This window comes from Leucopleurus acutus, assembly GCF_964270905.1.
Source record: "Leucopleurus acutus genome assembly, chromosome: 16".
NCBI classification, from domain to species: Eukaryota; Metazoa; Chordata; class Mammalia; order Artiodactyla; family Delphinidae; genus Leucopleurus; species Leucopleurus acutus.
Genome location: NC_139158.1, coordinates 59,347,162 through 59,371,317, shown reverse-complemented (window position 1 = coordinate 59,371,317; position 24,156 = coordinate 59,347,162). Strand labels below are relative to the sequence as shown.

At 51.8% G+C, this 24,156-nt stretch overlaps 1 protein-coding gene across 1 annotated transcript in view; it reads left to right on the top strand.

Annotated features, from left to right (window-relative positions):
* LOC309973307 (tyrosine-protein phosphatase non-receptor type substrate 1-like) overlaps positions 1-18,615 on the top strand; it is a 42,729-nt gene extending 24,114 nt beyond the window's left edge. Inside the window, exons 4-9 of the mRNA XM_082857481.1 lie at positions 1,054-1,374; positions 1,960-2,289; positions 4,097-4,207; positions 7,257-7,281; positions 13,694-13,733; positions 16,142-18,615. Of these exons, the coding sequence (XP_082713607.1) occupies positions 1,054-1,374; positions 1,960-2,289; positions 4,097-4,207; positions 7,257-7,281; positions 13,694-13,733; positions 16,142-16,396 (1,082 nt within the window). The 3' untranslated portion in view covers positions 16,397-18,615. The remainder of the gene's footprint in view (positions 1-1,053; positions 1,375-1,959; positions 2,290-4,096; positions 4,208-7,256; positions 7,282-13,693; positions 13,734-16,141) is intronic.
* The last annotated feature ends 5,541 nt before the right edge of the window (positions 18,616-24,156 follow it).

Here is a 24,156-nt window from a genome sequence, read left to right as displayed (position 1 = left end):
CTCAGTAGTTGTGGCTCATGGGCCTAGTTGCTCCGCAGCATGTGGTATCTTCCCGGCCCAGGGCTCGAACCCGTGTCCCCTGCATTGGCAGGCGGATTCTTAACCACTGCGCCACTAGGGAAGCACCTGCCCTCACTTTTGATTTGCTGATTTGTGTACATTTTCAGGACACAAGAGGTGCTTCTGCTGCTTCATAGGCCTGTGTCTATGTCTCTCCTGATTTAATAACAATTAAGAAATTAACCGCCTTTGGTTTCTTAGCACTCAATGATCTTTGTTTCAACCTAAAACTGACCAGGAGAGGAACCCAGATTCGAAAAACATCCCTTTGCTCCTTTCCTTTCAAATTCAAGGATTGGCACATTAGTCCTACTGGAATATTTATGGAAAGAATGAAAACTATGCAGTAAATTCATAGATACCTGAAGGGATATAAATACAGTCTGGGTTAAAGAGGGATCTGTGTTTGTTTAATTTTGAGAATCATCTTGTGTTTTACTCATAGCAAAAATGCTCCCACTGCCTGATTTAACCCTCACTGCAGCCCGGGAAGGGTAATGCCTGCTGTCCCCTTTCACAGACGAGGAGCTGGGAGGTGCCATGGCCACAGCTCTCGTTGGACGGTCAGCCTGGCTCAGCTTCCATGTGGTCCCGCTATGACCCCGCTTCCCCTGCATTTACTTCTGTGAACACTTCTCCGAACTTACCTAAGTTTTCCAGGGGGAGCCCAGCTAGGAACAGTTAATAGGAGAGTGAGACCAATCAGTACTTTTGTTCCTTTGCCCAAACTGGTGGGAAATCACCTGGCAGATGTAAGAAGGTGGACTTTGAACTCAGGCCTGGAATTCGATGTCAGCCCTGCCCCTGACTCAGAGTCACCTCTGGGAACCTGTGTGTCTCCTCTGTCAGATAAGGATGATGACACTGCCCTCCCAGAACTATTTGAAGAATTTAAAACATAATATGTGTGGTGGTTCTTAACTGCGTCACATTTTTATCATTAGTGATGATAATTACAATCATGTTCATCATTTATAAATGTTCCTTTTGTAGCCAAACCCTCTCCTCCTGTGGTATCAGGCCCCACAGTGAGGGTCACACCTGAGCAGACAGTGAGCTTCACCTGCAAATCCCACGGGTTCTCCCCCAGAAACATCTCCCTGAAATGGTTCAAAAATGGCAATGAGCTCTCAGCCTCCCAGACCGACGTGGAACCAGAGGGAAACAACGTTTCCTACAGCATCTCCAGCACAACCAAGGTGGTGCTGGCCCCGGGGGATGTTCGCTCCCAGGTCATCTGCGAGGTGACCCACATCACCCTGCAGGGAGACCCTCCTCTTCGTGGGACAGCCAACTTGTCTGAGACCATCCGAGGTAGAAGCCCCTCACGCCAGCCTAAGCCCGCACCTGCCCTCAAGGCCCCAGCCCCTTCCTCCTCCCTGCTTTTTGCTCCAGGCCTCAAATTGCCTGGATTCTACTTCCTGACAGTCCTGCCCCATCACCAGGCTCCTAGATGAGCTGGTCACTAACTACCGTTTTAACGGCAGCTGCCAGGTGGACACCCATCGTGTGCCAAGCACTGTGCTGAGTAGTTTCCTTTACTTTATCGATAGTTTCTCCAACTACTGAGCACCTACTATAAGCCAGGCCCCTATGTGCTTGGCGATCTCGTATATTTTGCTGCAGTTATTATATTCCAACTGCATGCCAGGGGCTGTGCTTGTAGATGACACACATCATTAACCTACTAGGAGCCCAGTTCTCGAGCACCTACTGTGTGCCCTGCAGTGTGCTTATGATTTCATTTCTATGCAAAGACACCCCCGGTGTTTGAGCGCCTGCTGCATGCCTGGCTCTGTCCTCTGGTGACTCCCTTGCTGTGCTGGAAGCTGTTATCCAGCCCCTCTCCTGTGACCTGTTGGTTCCATAAGGTCAGAGCTTCTGCCTGTGCTGTTTCAGTTCCGCCTACCTTGACGATTACCCAACACCCCAGGGTGGGGAACCAGGTGAATGTCACCTGCCAGGTGAACAAGTTCTACCCCCAGCGCCTACAGCTGACCTGGTTGGAGAACGGAAATGTGTCCCGAATGGACATGGCCTCGACCCTCATAGAGAACAAGGACGGGACCTTTAACCGGACGAGCTCGCTCCTGGTGAACTCATCTGCCCACAGGGAGGCTGTGCTGCTCACCTGCCAGGTGGAGCATGACGGACAGCCGGCGGTCACCAAAAACCACACCCTGGAGGCCTCTGCTCCCCAGAAGAACCAGGATGCAGATGAACGTATTGGTGAGGCCTCCAATCCAACTGACCCAGTTCTTTACCTTTTTTATTTAATATTAAAGGTAGTAATTCATGCTTTTTATAGAACAATCTAGAAATGAATAGATGTAAAGTAGAACTTTAGAGTGAGTTCCCGCCCCCAAACCCCACACCCCCAAGAGTGACCACTTGTTAGAGTTTGGTATATTCTTTACAGATCTTTTGACATAAATATCCATGAAAGAAAGAAAGTAGGGAAGGAGAGAGATCGTCCAGTCCATAGCGTCCTACCTCTTGCTTTCTTTCACTAACAGTAATTGTTTTCACCATTCCATGTCCGCCCTCCTCCCTCCGGCTTGCTCTTTCTTACCTGGGCCTTGTCTCCCTGGCTGCCATTGCAAGGGTGCCCCACTGGGAGTAGGATTGGGGGCTTCAGGGTGTCTGTGGCTTATCTCAAGTAAAATCAGTGCTGCACTAAATGTCCTTGTACACATTCTGTTACATGCACAGCTATTTCTGTGGGACGATTCCCAGGGAACATTTCTAGGCCCATTTAAGGTGATGGTGATGCTGCCACCCTTCTGGGAGAGTGAAAGGTGTCAGCCCCCATCCAACCTGTTGTCGATGTGTCTCCCTTCTTTCTTCAAAACGGCAGCACCTAGTTGGCGTTTTGGTACCACTGTGGAATGTTCCATCACCTGTACACTTGTATGTAGCGACCCTTTGAATGGATTAGAATAGAGTCCATTTCCTTCCTTCGTGCATCCTTGAAGGAAACAGCTCTAAAGAAGCCTTGGGCCTGTCACGGTGCCCTTTGGTGCCACCAGTGGCTGGTTTTCACAGGATGAGCCCTGCCCCTGGAGACAGGTTGTGTGGATCCACTCCGCCTGTCACAGTCTTGCTGGGGAGCTTGGACAAGTCAGTGCCCGTCTCTGGGCTGCTCTGCCTGCTTCTGGCAATGTTGAGGGAGGTGACCCTGGTGATCCCCCAGCTTTGAGTCTCAGCTGCTAGGACCATAACTGTCGCAGCATTATAGCTTCAGTGCTGGGTATGCAGTAGACACTCAAGAAATACTTTTAGAAATGACGAAAGAGTGAATTAGCTGGTTGATGTGCGAGCTGGTTTAGTTAGTGAGGTAATCCTCAGAGCTATCCAATGAGGTAGAGATTACTATTGGCCTCAGTAACATAAGCCAGTGTGTGAGGGGGGCTTAAATGACCTGCTCAAGGTCACACCACAGAGGGCAATGATTTGAACGCACGTGTCTGAGACCTGCTCCTGGCCTCCCACTGTGCCCTCATGTGGGGTCCCCTGCCTGTGCCCGGTGCCACCCCTGCCCTGTCTCCGTGTCCCATGTCCTGGGCTCAGCACTCCTAGGCCCAGGCCCTGGGCACGGACCAGGGCACAGTCTCGGGGCTCTGCATGTCCAGACGCACGTCCAGCACTCCTCGCCACCCCTGCCCCCTGCGCTGTGTGATGCCCCAGCTATGATTAGGAGCTCCCTGTGTGGCCGCCCCACGGCTCACTTAGATGAGGAGGAACATATGTCTGTTCCTCGGGAGGGAGATTCCCGCCCATGCCCTGCAGCTGGGCCTGTCCGAGGCTGACGACAGCGTTTCCCCCCTGTTACCTCAGCACGGTTTTTGCACTGCCGGTGGGTAATCCATGAGGAGAGGTGTGTGCAGACCCATGGACGTGCCCATGTGGCCTGAAATGTCTGAGCCAGATGTTTTCCATTAATGAAGCCTGCCTCATGGTGAATAGGGGCAGTGGGTTTTCCTTTTTTTTTGTTTTAAATTTTCCTACAAGAAGCCTCTATTTTGTGTGGTCCTAGACAAGGCTGACAACTGGAACAGTATCTTCATCGTGGTGGGCGTAGTGTGTGCCCTGCTGGTGGCCCTGATGATCGCCGCCCTCTACCTCCTACGAATCAGACAGAAGAAAGGTGGGTGCATCTCTTAGTTCCTCCTCATGAGTTTGCCCCTGGACTGTCCTTCCCAGAGGGGGAGACCTCATGCAGTTTAAGCCACAAAGATGTCCAGTTACTCCCGGTAACAAGAAGTCCAAAGGTAACAGTGCCATGGCTGTGTGGGCCCTTCACCAGGCTGGAATCTGGGTGGGTCAGCACCCCCGCAGCCATCACTGCTCCAGGCCTCACATCCTCATGGGACCACTACCAAGGTGGCAAGCAGGGAGATGCGAGGGTGTCAAGAGGACCTCAGGGAGGAAACAGTGTTTCCCAGGAGCCCCGGGCAGACTTCTGCTTTCCCCTTACCTGTCCAGGTTACATGCCCGGCACCCTGGCAGGAGGCTAGAAGGGAGTGGGGATAATACCACAACTTACTTCTGAGCCCGTTGGGAGGATTAAATGGCTGACTGTGGGTACAATGTTAGTAAGATGCCCAGCACACAGCAAGTGCTCAATAAATGTTAACTCCTGTCGTCAGTATTGTACATGAGCTGGAAACACGAGCCACCTCCCTGGAAAGCTCCCTTCACTGTGGCAAGGTGTGTGGCCTTGGACTGCAGCAGGAGGGTATAAGTTCAAATCCAGGACATCGTCCCCTTGTTTGCATGCTCATGCATGTGCGTGGGCAAGCACGTGTGTGTGTGTGTGTGTGTGTGTGTGTGTGTGTGTGTGTGTGTGTAGTTGTTGCTGTAGCCAGACCTCTGACTCTACAGTCAGACAAACTAGGGTTCCAGACCCTTGTTTTATGCTCTGAACAATTTGGCCTCCATTTCCTCACCTGTAGAATGGGTGTGGCAGTGCCTGCCTTGGAGGCTAGTTATGAAACAAATAAGCTCGTGTGAAACAGCAGCTCTGACACATTCTCAGACCTAAAAGGATACATGTTCTCTTTCCCACTCTTGAAGGAGACTATTTTAAGCCAGTGTTTCTGAAACTTTTTTGGTTACAAGTGATAGAAATACATTTCATGTCTCAACCCAATGCACACACACCCCATCTATAAAATTGGAACTCTGATATTTTCCTTTTTGTCATATTTTATACTATATTCTTTTAAAAATGCTGGTTTTGACCCACCACGTGCTGCAGCTTATAAGGTGCAAAGTGTGGTCCCGAGCTGTGCTTCTGCACCCAGACCTCCAGGCAGAGCTCAACGGGTGTGTTGTGCATCAGCCACGCACCCCTCCTGCACCCCCTTTCCTCTGGTCCCCAAGTTTCCCTCCCCGCTGGGCTGGCTGGAGGGACTCAGCTCTGAGACACTGCCTGAGCCTCCAGCTCCCGTCCAGGAGGGCTGGCGTCAGGGCCCGCATCTCTGGAATCCAGAATGATGCCAGTTGATCTACAGGGTGGTTTCCCTAACATTCCTGGCGCCCCCGCACAGGAAGGACTCCTCCTCAGGTGGGGAAGCAGGGTCCGTTGCCCACCAAGAGTGACAAGCCAGCCCTTGGATGGAGCGTTCACGGTGTCCACTAGTGTCCCAGTCCCCTTTGGAGCCTCATCCCTGGCCACCACGTCAGGCTCCGGCACATGTGAGCTCATTACCATGGGCCTGGGCATCAGTGACCCAGTGTTCTGGAGGGGGAGGGGGGTTGGAGAACTGCAGATGCTGGTGAAGGCCACCCAGCCCTGAGTGGTGCGTCTGCTTGTGTGCAGAGCCCAGCTCTCACACATAGGCTCTAGAGACAGTGACAACTGGCCCTCAGTCAGACCTTCTGATGTGCCAGGCACTGTTCACAGACCTAACCCCACTTTACAGATGAGGAAACTGAGGCATGGGAAAGTTATAAAACTTGCTCAGGGTCTCGCAACTGGTGAGTGCTAAGACCAGGATTCACACCTGGACAGTGGGTCTCCAGGGACTTTGTTTGAGACCACTCTGCACTTCACCTCCATCCTAATGAGACACCCCTTCTCCCTCATTGGTCCCTGGAGGTATCTGCCATCCTCTACCTCATACTCACAGTGAAATATCCTAATTTCAACTCTATCACTTACCAGTTGTGTGACCTTAGGGAGTCATCCAGTGTCCTTGGTATAAAATGGAGATGATTGGTCCCATCACTGGACTCCCTGAGATGACTCATGACCCAGCACTTGGCAACCCATCATCTTCCATTCAAATGTTAGATGCTGAGCTGCAGCATCTAACTGGTGTCACTCACCTAAAAATCCAGTACCTGCCCAGACACCAAGCGTTAATGTGGCAGTGAGAATTCTTGCATTGTGGCAGCCCCCAGCCTGTTACAATGTGGTGCAGAGCACATTTGCCTGTGCATGTTGCTTTTTAATTACAGTTTTACAGCAAAATGAGAGTCAACTGGTGGCTGATCCCCAGTGGCTTCTCTGTGGGATGCCCCATATCACAGGCTTAAAATCTCTGAGCCAGATGGACCCTTTCTTTCCTCCCAAGATCCTTTTTTGGAAAGTGGTGAGATGAAAATGGATGTCCAGCCCAACCCTGTGAGTTAAAGCACTGAAATCCAAGCTCAGAGAGGGAAAATGACCCACAGAGGGTCACACAGCAAGCGAGTCGGTGGCAGAAGTGGGATTCCCATTTACTCCCCTACCTAGCAGACCTGCTAAAACCTGTTCTCCAGCAGTGAAGGGCCCTGATGGGGACCCAGGCTTGCTGTAGGGTCTCTGGTAAGGTGTGTGATGGATGGAAGTGAGGCTCAGACAGAGGTAGGGCAGTTGCCCCCTCCCAGGCTGAAGGCTGCTCTGGGATCTGACCTTTGGCAATTCCCAGAGATGGGAAAGCAGGAAGGCCCAGCTCACTGGTCTTCCTCCATGGAAGATAATGGGCCGCCCACCCCAGTGGGGTGGACACGGGGTTTCCTGTGGTTTAGAGGTGATTTCAATAATTCCTCCCAACATCCTTGGAGGTAAACCTCTGCCTCCGCCCCTACACACACACACACACACACACACACACACACACACACACACACACACACACACACAAAGTTACGTGAGCAAAGTGTGTTTCTAGGTGAAATAACTGGCTTTTGTTTCTTCTCTCTTTCAGCCAAGGGCTCCACTTCCTCTACAAGGTAAGTGCATCACTGGGCTCGGGTGCTTTTGTAGTTATTTTGTTGTTTGCCTCCCAAACTGCAAAGCATACTGCACACCCACTGCGCCAGTCAACTATTTCTTTCCTTTATAAGCTCTTCTCACCAGGTCCATCTGTAATTACCATCTCAAATGAGGGGATTTGAGGGGATTTCTGCACACAGAGGCACTGATTTCTTGCTTGCTGTCCACAGACAGTGAGACCCTGATCAAATCCCATCTGGACTGTGGCAGAAAACGCCTGCACATTCTGCCCCCGAATCCAAATTGTATACTTTGCTCTTTCCTTCGTTCACTAAATATTCATTGAGTGCTTTGGCACAGACGGCCCTGGCAATGCTGGCATGAGTGGGATAGAAGCATCTGTGCCCTCCTGAAGCCCGTGACCTGGTCAGAAGCTAAGCCGATGACATGACATCACAGATGGTGCATTAGTTTGTTGGTTCACATTATCGGTGATTTTTGCTGAGTCTCTACTGTGCACCAGCTCTGTTCTGAGCACTCAGGATACAGCAGTGAACAAGAGTCAGTCTGGGCCTTCATGAGGCTCAGATGCCAGTGAGAGAAGCAGGCAGTAAGCCTGGAGGCAAAACAGTATAATGCCCCGTCAGGTGGTGACGAATCAAACACAGCAAGGGGATGGAGACTGCGGGGCAGGGAGGGCAGGGGCAGGGCCTCCTCTGAAGAGGACATATGAGCAGGGACCTGGAGCTGGGGACCTGTGAGGGGACACCTGCTGGGCGAGAGAGCAGGCGAGGCAAAGGCCCAAGGTGGGCAGGATACCGGGAGGATACGGGAGGCCAGCCGTTGGAGCAGAAGGAGTGAAGGGACAGGAAGGGATGAGATCAGGAGGTGCAGGCCCACGTACCTTAGCTGTGGCCCATGCAGCAGATGGGTGACTAATCCAGACTTTGCACCTTTAGGGAAGGCCCCCGACATTCACCCCAGCAGAGTAGAGGCAGCGCCCCATCATCTACCACGTGAATGTACCTGCATGGAAACATGAATGTCCACACCAAGGACGATAAATACAAACTATAAATAGCTTCATGTTGGTTCGGGACAGGTTTTGCCAGCAAATGGGTTTTGAAAATCTTTTGATATTTTTAGAGCTTTGTGGATTTCAGAATTGCAAAGCAGAACTGAGGATCTGGAGGGGAAGCCAGGGGTCTAGGGCCTGTAGCTGTTAGGACTCAGGGTTTTACTCCCGGTTGGATGAGGAGGCTTAGGAGGGAGATGATCTGACTTTGTTTTAAAAGCCATCACCCTGACCACTGTGTGTGGACCAAGGTAAAGGAGGTGAGGGTGGAGGCAGAGAGGCCAGAGGAGAGGCTGCTGCAGTTGTCCAAGCAGATGGTGGTGGCCTAGACCAGGGTGATGGGATGGGCTTAGAAATGGTCAGATTCTGGATATATTTCACAGGTAGCCAAGAGAACTTGCCGATGGATTGTAGGGTCAAGGACAATACCAAGGTTGGGGGCATAGGGGTGCTGTGTCCTGTGTTGGGGACCACAGATGCAGTGGGGAAATACTAGGCACTGCGGTTGCACACAGCAAGAGCATCTGACCTGTCTGAAGGGCCCTAGGAAGCACTATGTGTCCCTCCTGCCCCACAGCGGGAGTCTGTGGTGCCCTTGGGAGAGTGCCTTGCTTTCTGCTCTGACCTCCACAGGTGGCTTCCTGCTCTGAGCCCTGGCCAGCCTCCCAGCTTCCCCATCCCTGAACAAGCAGAGCCACCACTCCAGCAAAACCAGGCTCCTCACTGACCCCAGGGAAACGTGCTTCCTGTTGCTGGGCCTTCAACTGTCACACTTCCCACTGAAGTACACTCTTTCTCAAGGGCAAGGCTCAGCTTCCGTCCTTTGCCTAAAACCCCTCAGGGGCTCCCTGTGGCCCTCGAGGTAGTCCAGATGCCCTCCTGAGGCCCTCAAGCACCTCGTGGTCCAGCCCTGCTGCGCTGGACAGTTCTACTCCCAGCCACTCCTGGAGCTCACATTCCGTGTCTCAGCCAACACTGCCCCCCTTCACCTCCTCCCTCACGCTGCATCCTCGCTCTCCTCGCCCTGTGTGCTGGGCCTCTCCCTGAGATGTGCTCCCCACCCCTGCTCCTGAGCCACCCAGGGTCTGCACAGCTCCAGGGGGCGGCAGTCACGGCCGGCTCTGAACAGCGCCCCCTGGAGTTGTGCCACATGGAAGCTAGTGTAGCCGCCCCTCCTTTTACCTGGTTACCTCTTGCTCTTCCTTCTGGGCTCAGCAAGGGTGTTACCTCCTCCAGGGACAGAGGCCCCTCCTGGGAGCTCTCCTGTGTGTCCAAGTTGTCTCTGCACTTGTCCCCATAGTATAACCCACCCCTCTCAAAGGCAGGGGTTACTTCCCTCACGTTCACCGCTAATTGCTGCTGAACTTGGCACCATGCCCGGAATGGAATGGGTGCTCAGTAAAGGTTTGTTGAATAAATGAATGAACAAATGACGTCCCAAACTACCACAGCAATCCCCGACCTCTAACTTCCTGAATCCCTAAAACTCTCCCTGTCAGTGGCTTCACAGCCCCAAATGTGGAAGGATCTCTCTTTTTTGTTTTGTTTTTATTGTTGTCACTATTTTTTTACATGTCATCTCCTCAATTAGACAGTACATTTCTGGAAGAAAAGGGGTGTGTCGATAATAATAATGACAACAGCATCAGCGGCTAACATTTATCGGTCATTCACTGTGTTCCAGGCACAGATCTATGATTGTACCTATATTAGCCCATTGGTGATTTAATTATTGCAAAAATCCTATGATTTACTCTTGTCCCAGTTTAATTGAGCAGAGGTTCTGGAACTTGAGTGTGTAGCAGAATTCCCTGGAGGGCTTATTAAAATGCAGATTACTGGCGCCACCCCCTGAGTTTCTGATGCGGAGTTTGTATTCCTAACAAGTTCTCAGGTGGCACTGATGCTGCTGCTTCCGAGCTGGACTTTGCGAACCCCTGCTCTAGAAGCTTATTATTGTCCCCATGTTGTGGTTGAGGAAACTGAGGCTCAGAGAAGTCGTGAGACCTTCCCAAGGTCCCAGTTAGTAAGTGCTGAACCACGAGTCAACCCAGATTTCTCTGACGCTGAAGCTGAGGCTGTTCATCACTGATCCAGTGCCTCTTGCTGCCTGTTTCTTCTTCCCCAGAGAAGCCAACCGTTTTCTGCCTGTTTTTTATTTTTCCAGCATGAGCCTACCGAGGGAGCCGTGAGATCACTTGCTCCCTTTCATCTCTCTAAGCCAAAGCGTTAGCTAGTGAGCGGTAATGGTGCTTTCCCGTGCAGCCGCCAGCTTCAGCTAGGCTGACTGGGATCAGACGCTTTCCAGAGGACATTGGCATGGGTAACAACCCAGCACCCCGGGAGGAGGCGGAGCAGGGGAGGGGGCAATGCCACCACTTTGAGCTCAAAGGGCCCATCAGATTGCAGGGCCAGTGGGGGGACTGGCTATTTCTAACTCCCTAGGTTAGGACCGTACAAGAGAACGTTGTAATCTTCCTCAGCTCAGATGAGAGAAAAATGTGGCTCTGCTCCCTTAATTGGGCACTGGGGTTCATTCGGTCGGCCATTTGTTCACTTGTCAGACATTCACTGAATTTATTCTTGGAATATTTAAGGCTTCCCTGACTCTTTTCATTTATTCATCTGGATTGAGCGCCAGGCCTTAAGCCGGGGGATTGCAAAGAGTAGCAAAAAGGACACTAGCCCTGGTCTCGTGGCACTTTTGATCCCATGGGAGAGATGTTCATTCATTCAGCAAACATCTATGGCATGCTAATGGCGCACTGGCCCATTACTAGGTGTCAGGGCTCTGGTGGTGAATGACACGGGCCTAGTCCCTGCCCACATGGAGCTAGTGGTCCACAGGGAGGCAAGTTACCAAACAAGCTAGGAGGTTAATACACGATGTGCTGCAGGCACTGACTAAATAACACAAAGTCAGGCTCAGAGCAGAGGTTGGGGGGGCAGGGGGTGGGTGTGCGGTGGGCGGTCAGGGAAGACCATCTAAGGAGGGGACATTTAGGAGACAGCTGAGGGGCGAGAAGGCTCTAGCCATGGGAATATTGGGGGACAAGAGTGGACCAGGCAGAGGGAATGGCCAGTGCCAAGACCCCGAGGCAGGAGCAGTTGGACGTGTTCACAGACCATGGAGGAGGCAAGGGGGCCAGAGCTGAGTGATCGAGGGCGGAGACAGAGGACTAGAGCATTGGGTGAGGGCACGTCACGCAGGCCAGGCAGTCAGGACTCGGAGATGGATTTCACTGCGTGGTGGGAAGGAGTTGAGGGTTTTAAGCAGAAAGATGATATGACATCGCAGATGCATTTTACATGTGGGGAGTGGAGTGCAGGCAGGGCAGGAATAGAGCAGAGACGCCAGAGGCTCCTCAGAAACTTAAAACCTGGATGGTGGTGATGACGGACTGGAGGGGTTCGATATGTACTTTGGAGGCAGAGTCGACAAACCTTGCAGTGGATTAGACACAGGTTTTAAAGGAGGAGGGAGGAGAATCAGGGGTGATTCCCACTTCCTTAGCCGAGCACAGGGATGAGTAACAGCAATGCCGTTCACTGAGACAGGAGGGACCGGAGGAGAGACAGACATGAAAAATGGAAAACTTCTTCTGTTCTGTAATAATTGCTCTGAGAGAGGAGCCCAGTGTTCTGAGAATGGAGTTTGGGATTCAGTGAAGGTTTCCCTGAGAAAGAACTATTTGAAACAGCTCTGAGGGAAGAGGAGGAGTGAATCAGATGAAGAGGCAAGGAGGAATGAGTGTGCAAAGGCCCTGGGGCAGCCTGATTGTCATTCATTCCAAGTCAGTTTTGAGCACCCATACCTATGTGGTGAGGAAGCATGGCAGACAGCCAGACACACAAACCAGATGGGAAAATATGCAAGAAGTTTGAAATTGTCATGGAGGGGCAGCCCAGCCAGCCCAGCACTGTCAGAGCCTTCCCAAGGAAGTGACAACATAGTTGAGTCTTGAAGGATGAGCAAAGGTTAACCAAGAGGAAAAGTGGTTGAGGGGGTTCTTCAAGGCTGTTGTTGACATGTAAAGTGGGCCACATCAAGTAGCCCTTGAGAAATATTGGGTGAGTGAATAAGTGGGTGAATGAGGCCGAGGGAGTGAATGACCCCTAGGGAGGTCAGCCAGGGACAGACTGCACAGGGCTTACGAGCAGGGCGAGGCATTGGACTTGAACCAAAGGCAGTGGGAAGCCAGACCCGTCGGAAGCAGGAGGGGTATGGATGGAGACTGAGTGAGTGATGGTCCCCTCCAGACGGTGTCCCTGCTCCTGGAGGGCCGTTGCTTGGCCACGTGGGGCCCGTCCTGCCCCAGAACTGCTTTCTGAGCCAAGTGCTCATGCCAACTCCATTAATAACCCCACTGCCAAGCCCCATTGCTCACTTCTGACATGATCCAGGCTAACATCCCCAGAGTGGCCAGCTTGAGAATTTACACAACTCCTGCAGAGCCAGTGGCTCTGGTTTGCTCACCACCTTGACTGTGACCCTGCAGTGAGCCAAGCCACGGCCTCCAATTACAGAATCAAGTGCTTGAAGAGCTTCTTTGATTAACCAGAACACTTGGTCCTTCTCTTTTCCTTTCTTAATGGTGACTTAGATGTGTATAATATAGAACATTGGGAAAACATGGGAAACTAAAAAGAAGAAAAAATACCACCCAAGGACCCCTGCTGTTAACATTTTACTATGTTTCCTTCCAGTGTTATCCACACATTTTTCATAATTGAAATCATTCCACAGAGAATTTTGCTTTTATACTTATCATTTTAATGTGATTTGTAATTAAAAAAAAAACTTCCTCATAAACCTTTTAAGTCTTTATCTACAAATCTATCCTAATTTCCTTAACCAGTCCCAGTTGGTGGAGCTGTGAGGTGTAAACCTTCCTCCCCCATCTCGTTCTGTGGTAAATGCCTCTGTGCATAAAGTTTTTTCTATATTTTGAATCCCCCCCCTCACCCGGCCAAGTGTGCGATTATGAGTCAAAAGATGAGGACAACTTCCAAGCTCTTGACTTTGCCAAGCGGCTTCCAGAAAACGTTGTGTCGGTCGGCCCCTCCCACCAGCAGTGTGTGAACCTGCCAGTTTCACTGCACCTTCCCCAGCACCGAGTATTATAATTTTTAAAGATCCTTGATGATAAAGTAGGTTAAACAAAAAAAAGGTAGTACATGCTGAAAAGCCCTTTGGTCCAAACATGTGATAAGCAGTTGTGTTTCTGTTGGGAATCGCTCATCCACGTCCCCCACCCATATAGGAAGTGGAACCTAAATGTTATTCTTACCCATTTGCATGAGCACTGGAGATAGTGAGGGTATTTTTATCTGTGCGTCTCTTTCCTTTTTAGGTTGCATGAGCCCGAGAAGAACACTAGAGAAACAACCCAGGTACGGTGCTTGGTGAGATGCCCTTCCTGGGAAACAGGAACAGGCTGGGACAGACTCTCCCAGCTGGAGCAGAGGGAGGGGGGGACTCAGGAAAGCAAGGATCCTCCACCCCTGGCACCCGCCCACCCTGGCGAAGGAGTCTTAATTTAGAACAGGATCTGCAACTCCTGTTGATGCAAGGAAATCATACCACCGAGAGTCTGTCCCTGCCTGTCTGACTCAGTGCCAAACACTGCACAGCTTGGAAGGGCACCGTCCACCATGTGTTCTGTCTAAACGGTGCCCTGGAGTCGGGCTTAGTGTTCATCACGCCATCCAGCCTCCGTGCACGTGCCCAGCCAGTCCTTCCACCAGGAGCACCCTTGCAGCCCTGTGCCGCTCACACGGGGTAACGCACAGCACTGCGCTGCCTGTGCTGGTGGGAAGACCCCATGCCGTTAATGACCTCATGCAAGAGCACACTCCCTTGAGCTGGCACCTTCGCCCCAGCATCACTGAGGGGATTTCAAGGCACCATGGCTGGCCTGTCTCCAAGAACTCTGGCCCTGTCTGCACCAGCTGACGCTGTCAGACCTTGGAGGCAGAGGGCTCCTCTGAGCCTTGTAAGGAGACAGGCCCTACCCTGAACCTGGAATGAGAACATGGCAGCTGTCCTTGACATTTTCCTGGCAGTTGTCATCGTCGTATCTGTAGTCTGTTGAAGAGAGTCAGGGCTGGTGAGAGGCACGGTGCTTCTAGGCCAAAACTCTCCTGACCCAGCACAGCCCCACCCCACCCTTCCTGCCTCCAGCGGGTCCTGGGCATGAGCGCAGGTGGTGATTAGAAATCCAAGACCATTTCCAGTCATGGGACAGGAAGGCCTTCTCCCCCGTCATTTTACTTTCTGGGCCTTTCAAAGTCAAAGTTCTTTCTGGAACTTTGCAGGGAAAGAATGATGGTGAAAAGAGCACTGAAACCTATACAGAATTCAGTCAGTTGGGACTTCCTGAGCACCTACTATGTGCCAGGCCCTGGGCAGTGAGCAAGGCTCTTGTGGAGCTTGCAGCCCCGTGACTAGGACTCCCAGTGCCGTGGGCCGTCGGACCACAGCTTCAGAGGCCAGCAGAGCTTGGCTCTTTTCTAGCTGTGTGACTTTGACCGAATTTAACTTCTCTGGCTCTCAGATGCTTCACCGTAAAATAGAGTAAATAATTCCTACCAAGCAGAGTTGTGTTAGGGCCTAAATCGGGTGATCCACGTGTGAGCAGGGCGCCTGTCAGCTGTTGGGGACTGAGGTTATTTTTGTGCATCAGGTAGGATCATGGGCGCTGGTAGCTCCCCTCCACGTCTACAGCGCAGGTGCCAGGCACAGAAGGAGCAAAGTATGTCATTCATGATGGGTAATTTCAAGGCGGCAGTTGTGGGTAATAAGATGAGCATGTGGGAGAGGTTCAGGTTTGCCAGGTGGCAGATGACAGCTGACACGTGCTGAACATATGTGCACTTGGCATGAGCCAGGCTCCGTCCTAAGAGCTTTACCTGGACCATCTCATCGGATCCTCCCAGTGACCCTGGCAATAGATACTATTATTAGACCCACTTTACAGATAGGGAAACCAAGGCCCAGAGAAGCTAAGTGAACTGCCCAGTCCCTCAGCCAGAGAGAGCAGAACCAGGATTCATACTCCGACTTCTGCCTACAGAACATTTACCTCCTGTTCACTGCTGGCCTCATTCTCACACACCCCTGTCTTCTGTCCCCCAGTCCCCAGCTTCACCAGAAGCGGGGCTGAAACTGTTGCCATCCATTTATCCATCCACCACTCGTTCATTCGTTCATTTAACATCCATGGGGCTGCTTCTGTGCCAGCCTTGGTTTCTGCATCATAACAGATGCCTAGTGAATTTTTGTTGAATAAATGAGTAAATAAGTGAATGTCTGCTTCCACTGGGGAGTCAGCATCTTCTCAGACCTCCAAACAGGCACAGACAGCCCTAGGTGGCGGGTGCTGTGATGCAGAAGCACAGACTGAGGAAGCACAGAGACAGAGCTCTGGACCCAGCTGAGAGGAGGGTCTTAGGATGAAATTGACAGGGTGGATTGGGTTTCATTACAAGAAGGAGGGCTGGACACTGTAGGCAGAGGAAAGAGCATCAGGAAAGGCAGGCGAGAACTGCAGGAGGGGGTGACGTTGAAGCAGGGACGTGAGGCCACTACACTGACGGTTAGGAAGACCCTTCAGGCCGTGTGAGGAAGAGGCTGATTGGAAGGGCAAGACTGGAGACAGGTGACCTTGGCCGGAGAAGAGGGGGCATGAACTAGGGCTGAGCCAGTGGAGGCCAAGAAGAGACAGAAGCAACCAGACTTGGTACTGAGGGTGAGTGAGTGGCTGGGGGCTCCAGAATGACCTTCTCTCCATCTCACTTAGATCCAGGACAACAATGACATCACATATGCAGACCTGAACCTGCCCAAGGGGAAGAAGTCCACCCCCAAGGCCGACGAACCCAACAACCACACGGAGTATGCCAGCATTCAGGCCTGCCCACCACCTGTGTCCGAGGACACCCTCACCTACGCCGACCTGGACATGGTCCACCTCAACCGGAACCCTAAGCAGCCAGCCCCCAAGCCTGAGCCATCCTACTCAGAGTATGCCAGTGTCCAGGTCCAGAGGAAGTGAGCAGGGCCGTGGTCATCTCTAGGGTCTGTCCCCATGAGCCTTCCTGTCCCGTTGCGGGCAACCTTGATGAGGACAGCCAGCCCAGTTCCTGGAGGGCCAGGGTGGGACAGGACCCAACAGTGAGGGTAGCTCTTGTCTCCCCAGCCCAGCTGGCTCTCCAGCATTTCCACGGGAGCCATGGCCCCTCTATGTGGCCACACATGGAGGCTAGTGTTGCCAGACTAGGCAGGGAACCGACCTGGGAGCTGGCCAGAGCCATCAGGGGTGCAAGAACTCTCACGCCTCTGTCCATCAACTGTGGGTCTTTGTCATGGTCTTGGAGACCACTGACTGCCTCCTTGACACTCTGCAGCCCGATCTTCCAGAGTGAGGAGGGAGAAAACCCACCTCCTCCTCCCAGCACCACCCACCTGGGGCTTTGGGGAAAGTTTTCCCTTTAGATCGAACTGCCCATCCATGGCGAAGAAGCTGGACGCGCATCCCGAGACTTGGTGCCGTGGCTGCCAGCAGTCCCGGTCTCCCCTCCCTGCACTGACCAGCCACAAGCCCCGGGGAGGAGAGGACCATCTGAGGAACTCCTCCGCCACCAAGGACTGAGACAAAACGCCCCTCCTCCTCACGGCCCTCGAGACCTGGAGGACCTCCGACGGTGATACTCCACGTGGCCCCACCTCTCCCTTCCATACCTGAGCTCGCTTCCTTCAGCAAGCACTAACTGACAACCTCTCGCTGTGGACGCCTGTAAATTATTGAGAAATGTGAAATGTGCAATCTTGAAACCGAGGTGTTAGAAAATTTGATCTGTGGTGTTTTGTTCTGTATTTTTCTTAAAACAACAGCAGTGTTATCCTGGCTCTTTGTCATGTGTTGAAGTGTGTGGTTGGGTCTTGTGCAGTCTAAGGTTGAACGGTCGGTTGTCCTGGAGGGATTCTCTTACAGTGGAAACTGAGTTCCTCCCAGTCCCAGAGGCTTGAGGGTGGGGAAGAAGGTTCCAGGTTGGCTGCTTCATGGAGACACTTAGCCCTCTCTCCACGAGGCTGGTACTTCTGCCTTCCGAGCCCCCAGTGTGCTAAGTCTGAACCTGCCCATGCTTCTCCAGGCTGCCTCCTTCTCCGTCTGGCCAAGACCCAATGCCTCAGTCTGCTCACCTGTAAAGAGGGGAGAGGAAAGATGCCATCCCTCCCCTCCATCGCTCACAAGCACTTTAGGGCCATGCAGGGTAGGAAGCTGTGCCTGGATGTTTTCCCCATTCCAGCTCTCTGAGCTCATCTCTGAAGGTGGAATCTTCCATTTCTGCTCCCAAACCCTGTCGAAATCAAACTGGAATAAATCAAAGACAGCCAGGAGGACTGGGTAGCTGTGACGCCAGGAATGACCCACCTTCTGTCCCTCTGTCAAGAGGTTGGGCAGAGGCCGTGCCCCTGTTATCCTCGGACCCCGCACCCCTCCATTTCAGTGTGGGGGCCTGGCTGGGCCCAGGGCAAGAAGATATTGCAAGCCCTGTTTATTCGGTCTTCACGTGTAACTGATCAGCTCTCAGAGCTGAGATGCGAATCTTCACTGCCCCCTGGGTCCAGCCATTTGATGCCTGAGGGATTCCTGGCTCAGGCTGTCAGAGGCAGAAGCTAAGCCATCCTGCCCATCAGCAGGTCCTCCAGGTGGAACACGGGGAGCCGAGTGCAGACCCAGCTCTCTGGGGGACAGTGATCTGTTTTACATGATGGCATGCAGGAACTGGCTGAGCCAACAGGCCATGTGGGCAGCTCTGGCCCCACAAGCCAGAGTTTCTCTGTGGCATCTAGGAGCACAGTGGCCCAGCCACCTGGCTCGAGCTATTTCCAGATTCCAAAAGCTTGGCTTGTAAACCTTGATCTCCCTCTCTTCTGCCCAGAGACAGCACACGCATGTGAGCACACACACACACACACACACGGGATTTTAAAAAAATGTTTTCTTGGTGCCATTTTCATTTTATTTTATTTTGAATTTTGGAAGGGGAGTAAGGAAGGAGGCCAAGAAAGTCACGTAGTTTAGCTTCAGCCCGGCAGCCTGGAGATTCCCATACCTTGTGAACCGAACCCCAGGAAAAGGAAGCAGTCGAAACAACAGTATGGAAGGAGCATGGTTTCTGGAGTTTATTTTCAAACTGCGGGGAAGGAAACAGGCCCTATTTTGTATATAGTTGCAACTTAAACTTTTTGGCTTGCAAAATATTTTTGTAATAAAGATTTCTGGGTAACAACGGCCCCTCTGGGTGTTGAGTGTCCTTGTCTCTGTGAGTTTGTCCCTGCGCCCACGAGCCTGGGAGAAGATCATGTGGGCCCCAGGGCTTGGAAGTGACTTCATCGTTTGATCCTCTCTTGTGTTTTATAGACACAAAGACTTTGTTTCCCCTGGCTCAGAGGGAGTCAGGGTAAGGCCACCCAAACACCTGCTTGAGCAGAATTCCAACAGAAAACCAAGTTTGAATCCCGGCTCTGCCACTTTGTAGCTGCGGGAACAAACCACTCACCTCTCTGAGACTCAGGCTGGTCATTGGCACAATGGGGACAATAATACCCCCTCTAGGTTTAGTGTGGGGATTAAAGGGGCTAGGGTGCTCGGCACATGGCAGGCCTTCACTAAGCATTGGGTCTTCCTGCCCTAAACATTGCACAGTTGGGTCTGGTCACCCCTCACCACCTGTGGGATCTTGGACAAGCAGGTCACCCTCTCGGGGCCCCACTTTCCTCCTCTACCAAATGTGGAAGCTAATGCTTGTCCTAGAATAACACTGCCAGATGATTCATGTCTCGTGCTAGTATATGGTAGGTGCTCAATAAATGTTAGTTTCTTTATGTCCCCTCCATAAGAATATTAATGATATTAATGACAGTTATATAATGATGGCAACATGACATTCATAGTTAGTGCATACTGTGTGTCGGCGCTTTGCACTGATTAACCCCTTTATACCTCACAACGCCAGGTAAATAATAGTACTGACCTTGTTTATAGACAAGGCACAGAGAGGTGGTGTAACTTTTATGGGGTCACACAACTAATGAGTGATGTTGCTGAGACTCAAACTCTAGCTGCCAGCTTCAGAGCCCAGCTTCTAGCCACTGAGTTAATATCAACACATTACATATGGGCACTGACTCTGCAAAATTACTAGCAGTAATAATAGCTAATGCCTGCTGTGGTGAGTAATATGCCAAATGCTTTACAGTTATTAACTCATTTAATCCCCCAACCACTATGTGAGGTAGGAACTCCTATTATCCCTGTTTTACAGATGAGTAAACCAAGGCACAGAGAAGCTAAGTCATTTCCCTAATGCCCCATGGCAGAGCCCAAGTAGTCTGCCTCTTCTTTCTTTCTCTTTTTTCTTTGGCTGCATCAGGTCTTTAGTTGTGGCACACGGGATCTTCGTTGAGGCATGCAGGATCTTTCGTTGTGGCGTACAGGCTTCTCTCTAGTTGTGGCGCACAGGCTCCAGGGCGCATGGGCTCTGCAGTTTGTGGTACATGGGCTCTCTTGTTGAGGTGCGCGAACTCAAGAGTTGTGGCTCGCGGGCTTAGTTGCCCCGCGGCATGTGGGATCCTAGCTCCCTGACCAGGGATCGAACTCACATCCCCTGCATTGTAAAGCAGATTCTTTACCACTGGACCACCAGGGAAGTCTCTCCATCATGTTTAATTCTCCTAACTGTCCAGTAGTGGTGGTGGCTGTGCCCAATTTGCAGAGAGAGACAGAAATTTGAGGCTCAGAAGTGCACATGACCTGGCCAATCTCACACAATGAATCTTTAGTCAAGCTGAGACTTGCACTTGGATCCACAAGCCCACCCGGGATCAGCCCTGAGCCCTTGGCCTGGTCCATGTGACCACACAGGAGGCAAGGAGCTTCCTGCTGGGCTCAGAGAGGTCACCTGCCTCACCCTCCAGGACCTTGGCTGTGACAGAGAGCTCAGCTCTCCTCCCTTGGCCCCAGCTTGTGAAATACATGTGCTGCTTGCAGGATGAGGTGTTCCAGGCATGAATACAGGCTGAGCAGGTGGGGAAATGCCTTCGTGCTCTGGGAAGGCGAGAGCGGGGGTGCCAACTGCACATCCAGGCGAGGAGACCGCGGGATGTAATTCACACAGCACCTGGGCCTCACTTCTCCACAGCCTGTATCTCTAGGGCTGAGGTTGGCAGGCGAAATCTAAGTTCATGGGACCCAAGTGACCCTCTCCCTCCTGCCGGGAAATAAGTTAAGCATTCGGCATTTATCAGGCACTTCCTGAGTGTTCCTTGTGCAAAGGAGAGCGATAGGACCCCCGCAACCTGCCCCCATCCCTGAGGACCCGTGCTCTCCCTTCTGCAGCCCCTGCCCACTTTACATTATAATCACGAAAATCTCTGCCCCTTCTCAAGTTTCAATGCCCAGCTGTAAAAGCGACTGCGTCTTCTAGCATATTCATACCAGCCAAGATTGGATCCACGTTAGTTTATTTTATTTAGTTTTAACATAAGCCCTTACACGTATCAGAAAGTCTCCTAAACTCTGTACAAATATTAACTTATTTAATATCAGTTCACTCCAGCCTCTTAACACACCTGTAAGGTAGGTCCTAAGATTATCCCCGGTTTAACAGAGAAACTGAAGCGCAGAGAGGTTATGAATTTTGTTCAAGAGCCACTGTCCCTCTGGACAGTGGTGCCACTGTGGGTATGGGTGGGCACTGGACGGGCATGATGGGGACAGGGGGTTGCTGGAGAGACAGCAGTGGCCACATACAGGGTTGGGGTGCACTGGACTCTATTGGGAGCCAGGAAACATCATGCGGTCTCAGGGTGGTCTCGCTCCCTTATCCGGTCACCAGCCAGCCAATGTACCCTTGGGCCTCCCCGGGGTTCAGCCTGCCACCACTGTGGTCCCCTCTGTCCCCCCCTTAACCATGGCACTGTGTTTGACTGGAATCTGGGTCTGTTTTCTGAATACAGGATTATGAAATTTAAAATGCTTTCCAAAGAGACATGGGCCCCAGATGTTCAAAACCAGGCAACAGCTTGGTGACAAAGGTCAGAGGGGGGGCTATCCTTGGAGGACGTAGTGAAGGGGAGAAGGCCTAGGGGCCCTCTGGGGGCCCTCTAGGGGTGATGGGATGCTGTTTCCCCACCCGAGTGGTGGTTATGGGGGGACTTGCAGATATAAAAATCCATCAAGTACATACTCAATATCTGCATTTCTCTGCATACAAGATATACCTCAGCGTTTTAAGAAGACTGGTGCCCTGGTTCCCTGGGGATTCAACCCCACCCCCAACTTTGATGCCTGCCCCAACCTGACACTTTCTTAAGATGGAGCCCACGCCTTATCTTTTGTCCAGGAGCTCAGCCCAGGGCCTGGCCCAGGTGAGATATTAGGGAGCATTGCTGAATTCCTTTGAAAGATAACATCCAGGTGACCTCAACAGCACGAGAAACAGTGAGGAACCATTTATCTGTCATCACTTGTCTACTGAGGCTCCATTAATTACACCCCTCCTCACCCTGCGCCCAAACCCCTCCTCTCTCCACCCAGGGGTGTCAAGACAGCTGCGCAGTCCTCACCCTGTGACCTTGGGCAAATGGCTTCGCCTCTGAGCCTCCATTTGGTCCCCTGTGAGATGGGGGAGTAGTAGTCTTCAGCTCAGGGGCTCCAGTGAAGGTTAGATAGAGAATAGATCAGCCCTTTGCAACAGTGTGGTGCAGATGGCAGTCAACACGCACGCATATTCACACACGCCCACTCACACACATATACCTTCACACACACCCACACCCACATTCACACCCCCACTCTCACATGCCCCCCACACAGATTCACACACATTTATACACACAATCTCTCTCTCTCACACACACACACACACACACACACACACACACACACCCCAAGGCCGGGTTCTCAGAGGAGCTCAGCAATGGTGGCTCTCCTCTCCTGGCTGAAATGATTTCATCGAGTCCCTCCCTCCCTCATTAGCCTAGGATGGCTCCCTCTTACCAACTTTGGGGAATCCAACACCCCAGCCTGGTTTCCAGGGTCTCTTCCTTACACCCTACCTGGTCTATTTAAGGCTACTTCCTGCTCTTCCCCAGCCAGGCTGGTCTCCCTGTCCCAACAAATACCACATGGATCTGCCTCTGGCTGCCCTGGCCCCACAGAGAGTCACCTTCCCTTCCTCCAGTGACTAAGTACCACCCCCAACCAGACCATGAGCTCCCCACACCAGATCTTCATTTCCTACCTTTGGGATCCAGCCCCTGGGAGAAGGGGGACTGAAGCCCACAGGATTACAGGGAACTGAATTCTGTATTTCACTGAAACTTTACTTCCTTTGCAGATGGGTGCTATGATGTCCATCTCACAGATAAGAAAATTGAGGCTCAGAGAAGTGAAGAGATAAGGTCAAGATCACTCATTCAGCCAATAATTATTTCTCAGGCTGTGAACCTGGCCCTGTGCAAAATTCTGAGGATACAATGTTGACAAAAGATGACCATACCCTTGTGAGCCCACGAAGGGTGAGGGAGCCAGAGCTCCTAGTAATAATCCTAACACTGCATGAGCACCACTAGAACAAGGGGGTGTCAACTTGACATTTCAGGAAATGATAAAACATGACAAGTACAGAATAGCAAAGTCAAACTCGGGTATATATCCCAGAAAACTAACTGATCCTTTAGTGGGCCTTTTAAACAATGCCCCAGTATGGCAACGAAAGGAAGTGCCACCTTCTTTGCCTTATTTCTGAGTTTTGGACACTTTTTCCTATTAGGAGAAAGTACACAGGCCTCACTCAACCTGCATAGGGCAGAGAGGCTTCCTGGAGAGTTAATTCCTGAGCTGAGCCCTAAAGGATGAGTAAGAATGAGCCAGAGAAAGAGGGTGTGGAGGCACCGGTGCAGGCTCTGCCTTCCCCGTGGGGGATGGCCCTGTGTTACTCTCCCCATCACTCCCTCCACTGGCAACTCCAGCCTCCCGACACTTCCTGACAGGAACCACAGGGCCTTTGCACATGCTGTTCCCCCTGCCTGGAACACTTGCTACGTCTTTCTGGCTTGTCTTCCAAATCAAAGATGGGCTGAGTTCCTTTGTTGAACACCGCGGTAACAACCTGTCCAGAACTTCTCCGTTGCAGCCCTGGTCACAATTTGTAAGTATACATTGACCTTGTGGTGACTTAACACCCCTCTCCTCCACTGCCCTGGGAGCTGCCTCAGGGCAAGGGGGTGCCAGCTTTGCTTACTAATGTAACTCCTGTGCTCAGCTCACAGGCTGTGTCCAATAAGTATTTGTTGGATGGATGGGAGGAGGGATGGAAGGATGGGAGGATGGAGGGAAGATGAATGGATAGATGGATAGATGCATGGGAGGATGGATGTCTGGATAGGAAGGAAAGAAGGATGGAAGGAAGGGATGGAGGGAAGGAAGAAAGGTGGGGAAAGAAGAACATGCACAAAGGTCCCGAAATTGGAGACTGCACGGCACCTTAGGAGAAATAAAAGTGCCCCAGCTGGCAGGTTTGGAACTAGGACTCAAACCCCAGTCCGTCTGACTTTCCCAATGAGTCACTCTGCCTCTCATCATGATCCAGGGTTCAGAGCGATCACTTTTTAAAAAATTGATGCACGCTCCCCAACAGGCAAGGAGCTAGGGACCCTTGTCTGAGCCTTTGATGCCTCATCTGGGGAAACTGGTACCACACTTGGAAAACAGAATGAGAGATTGCAGGATCTTTCTCTGCCCTG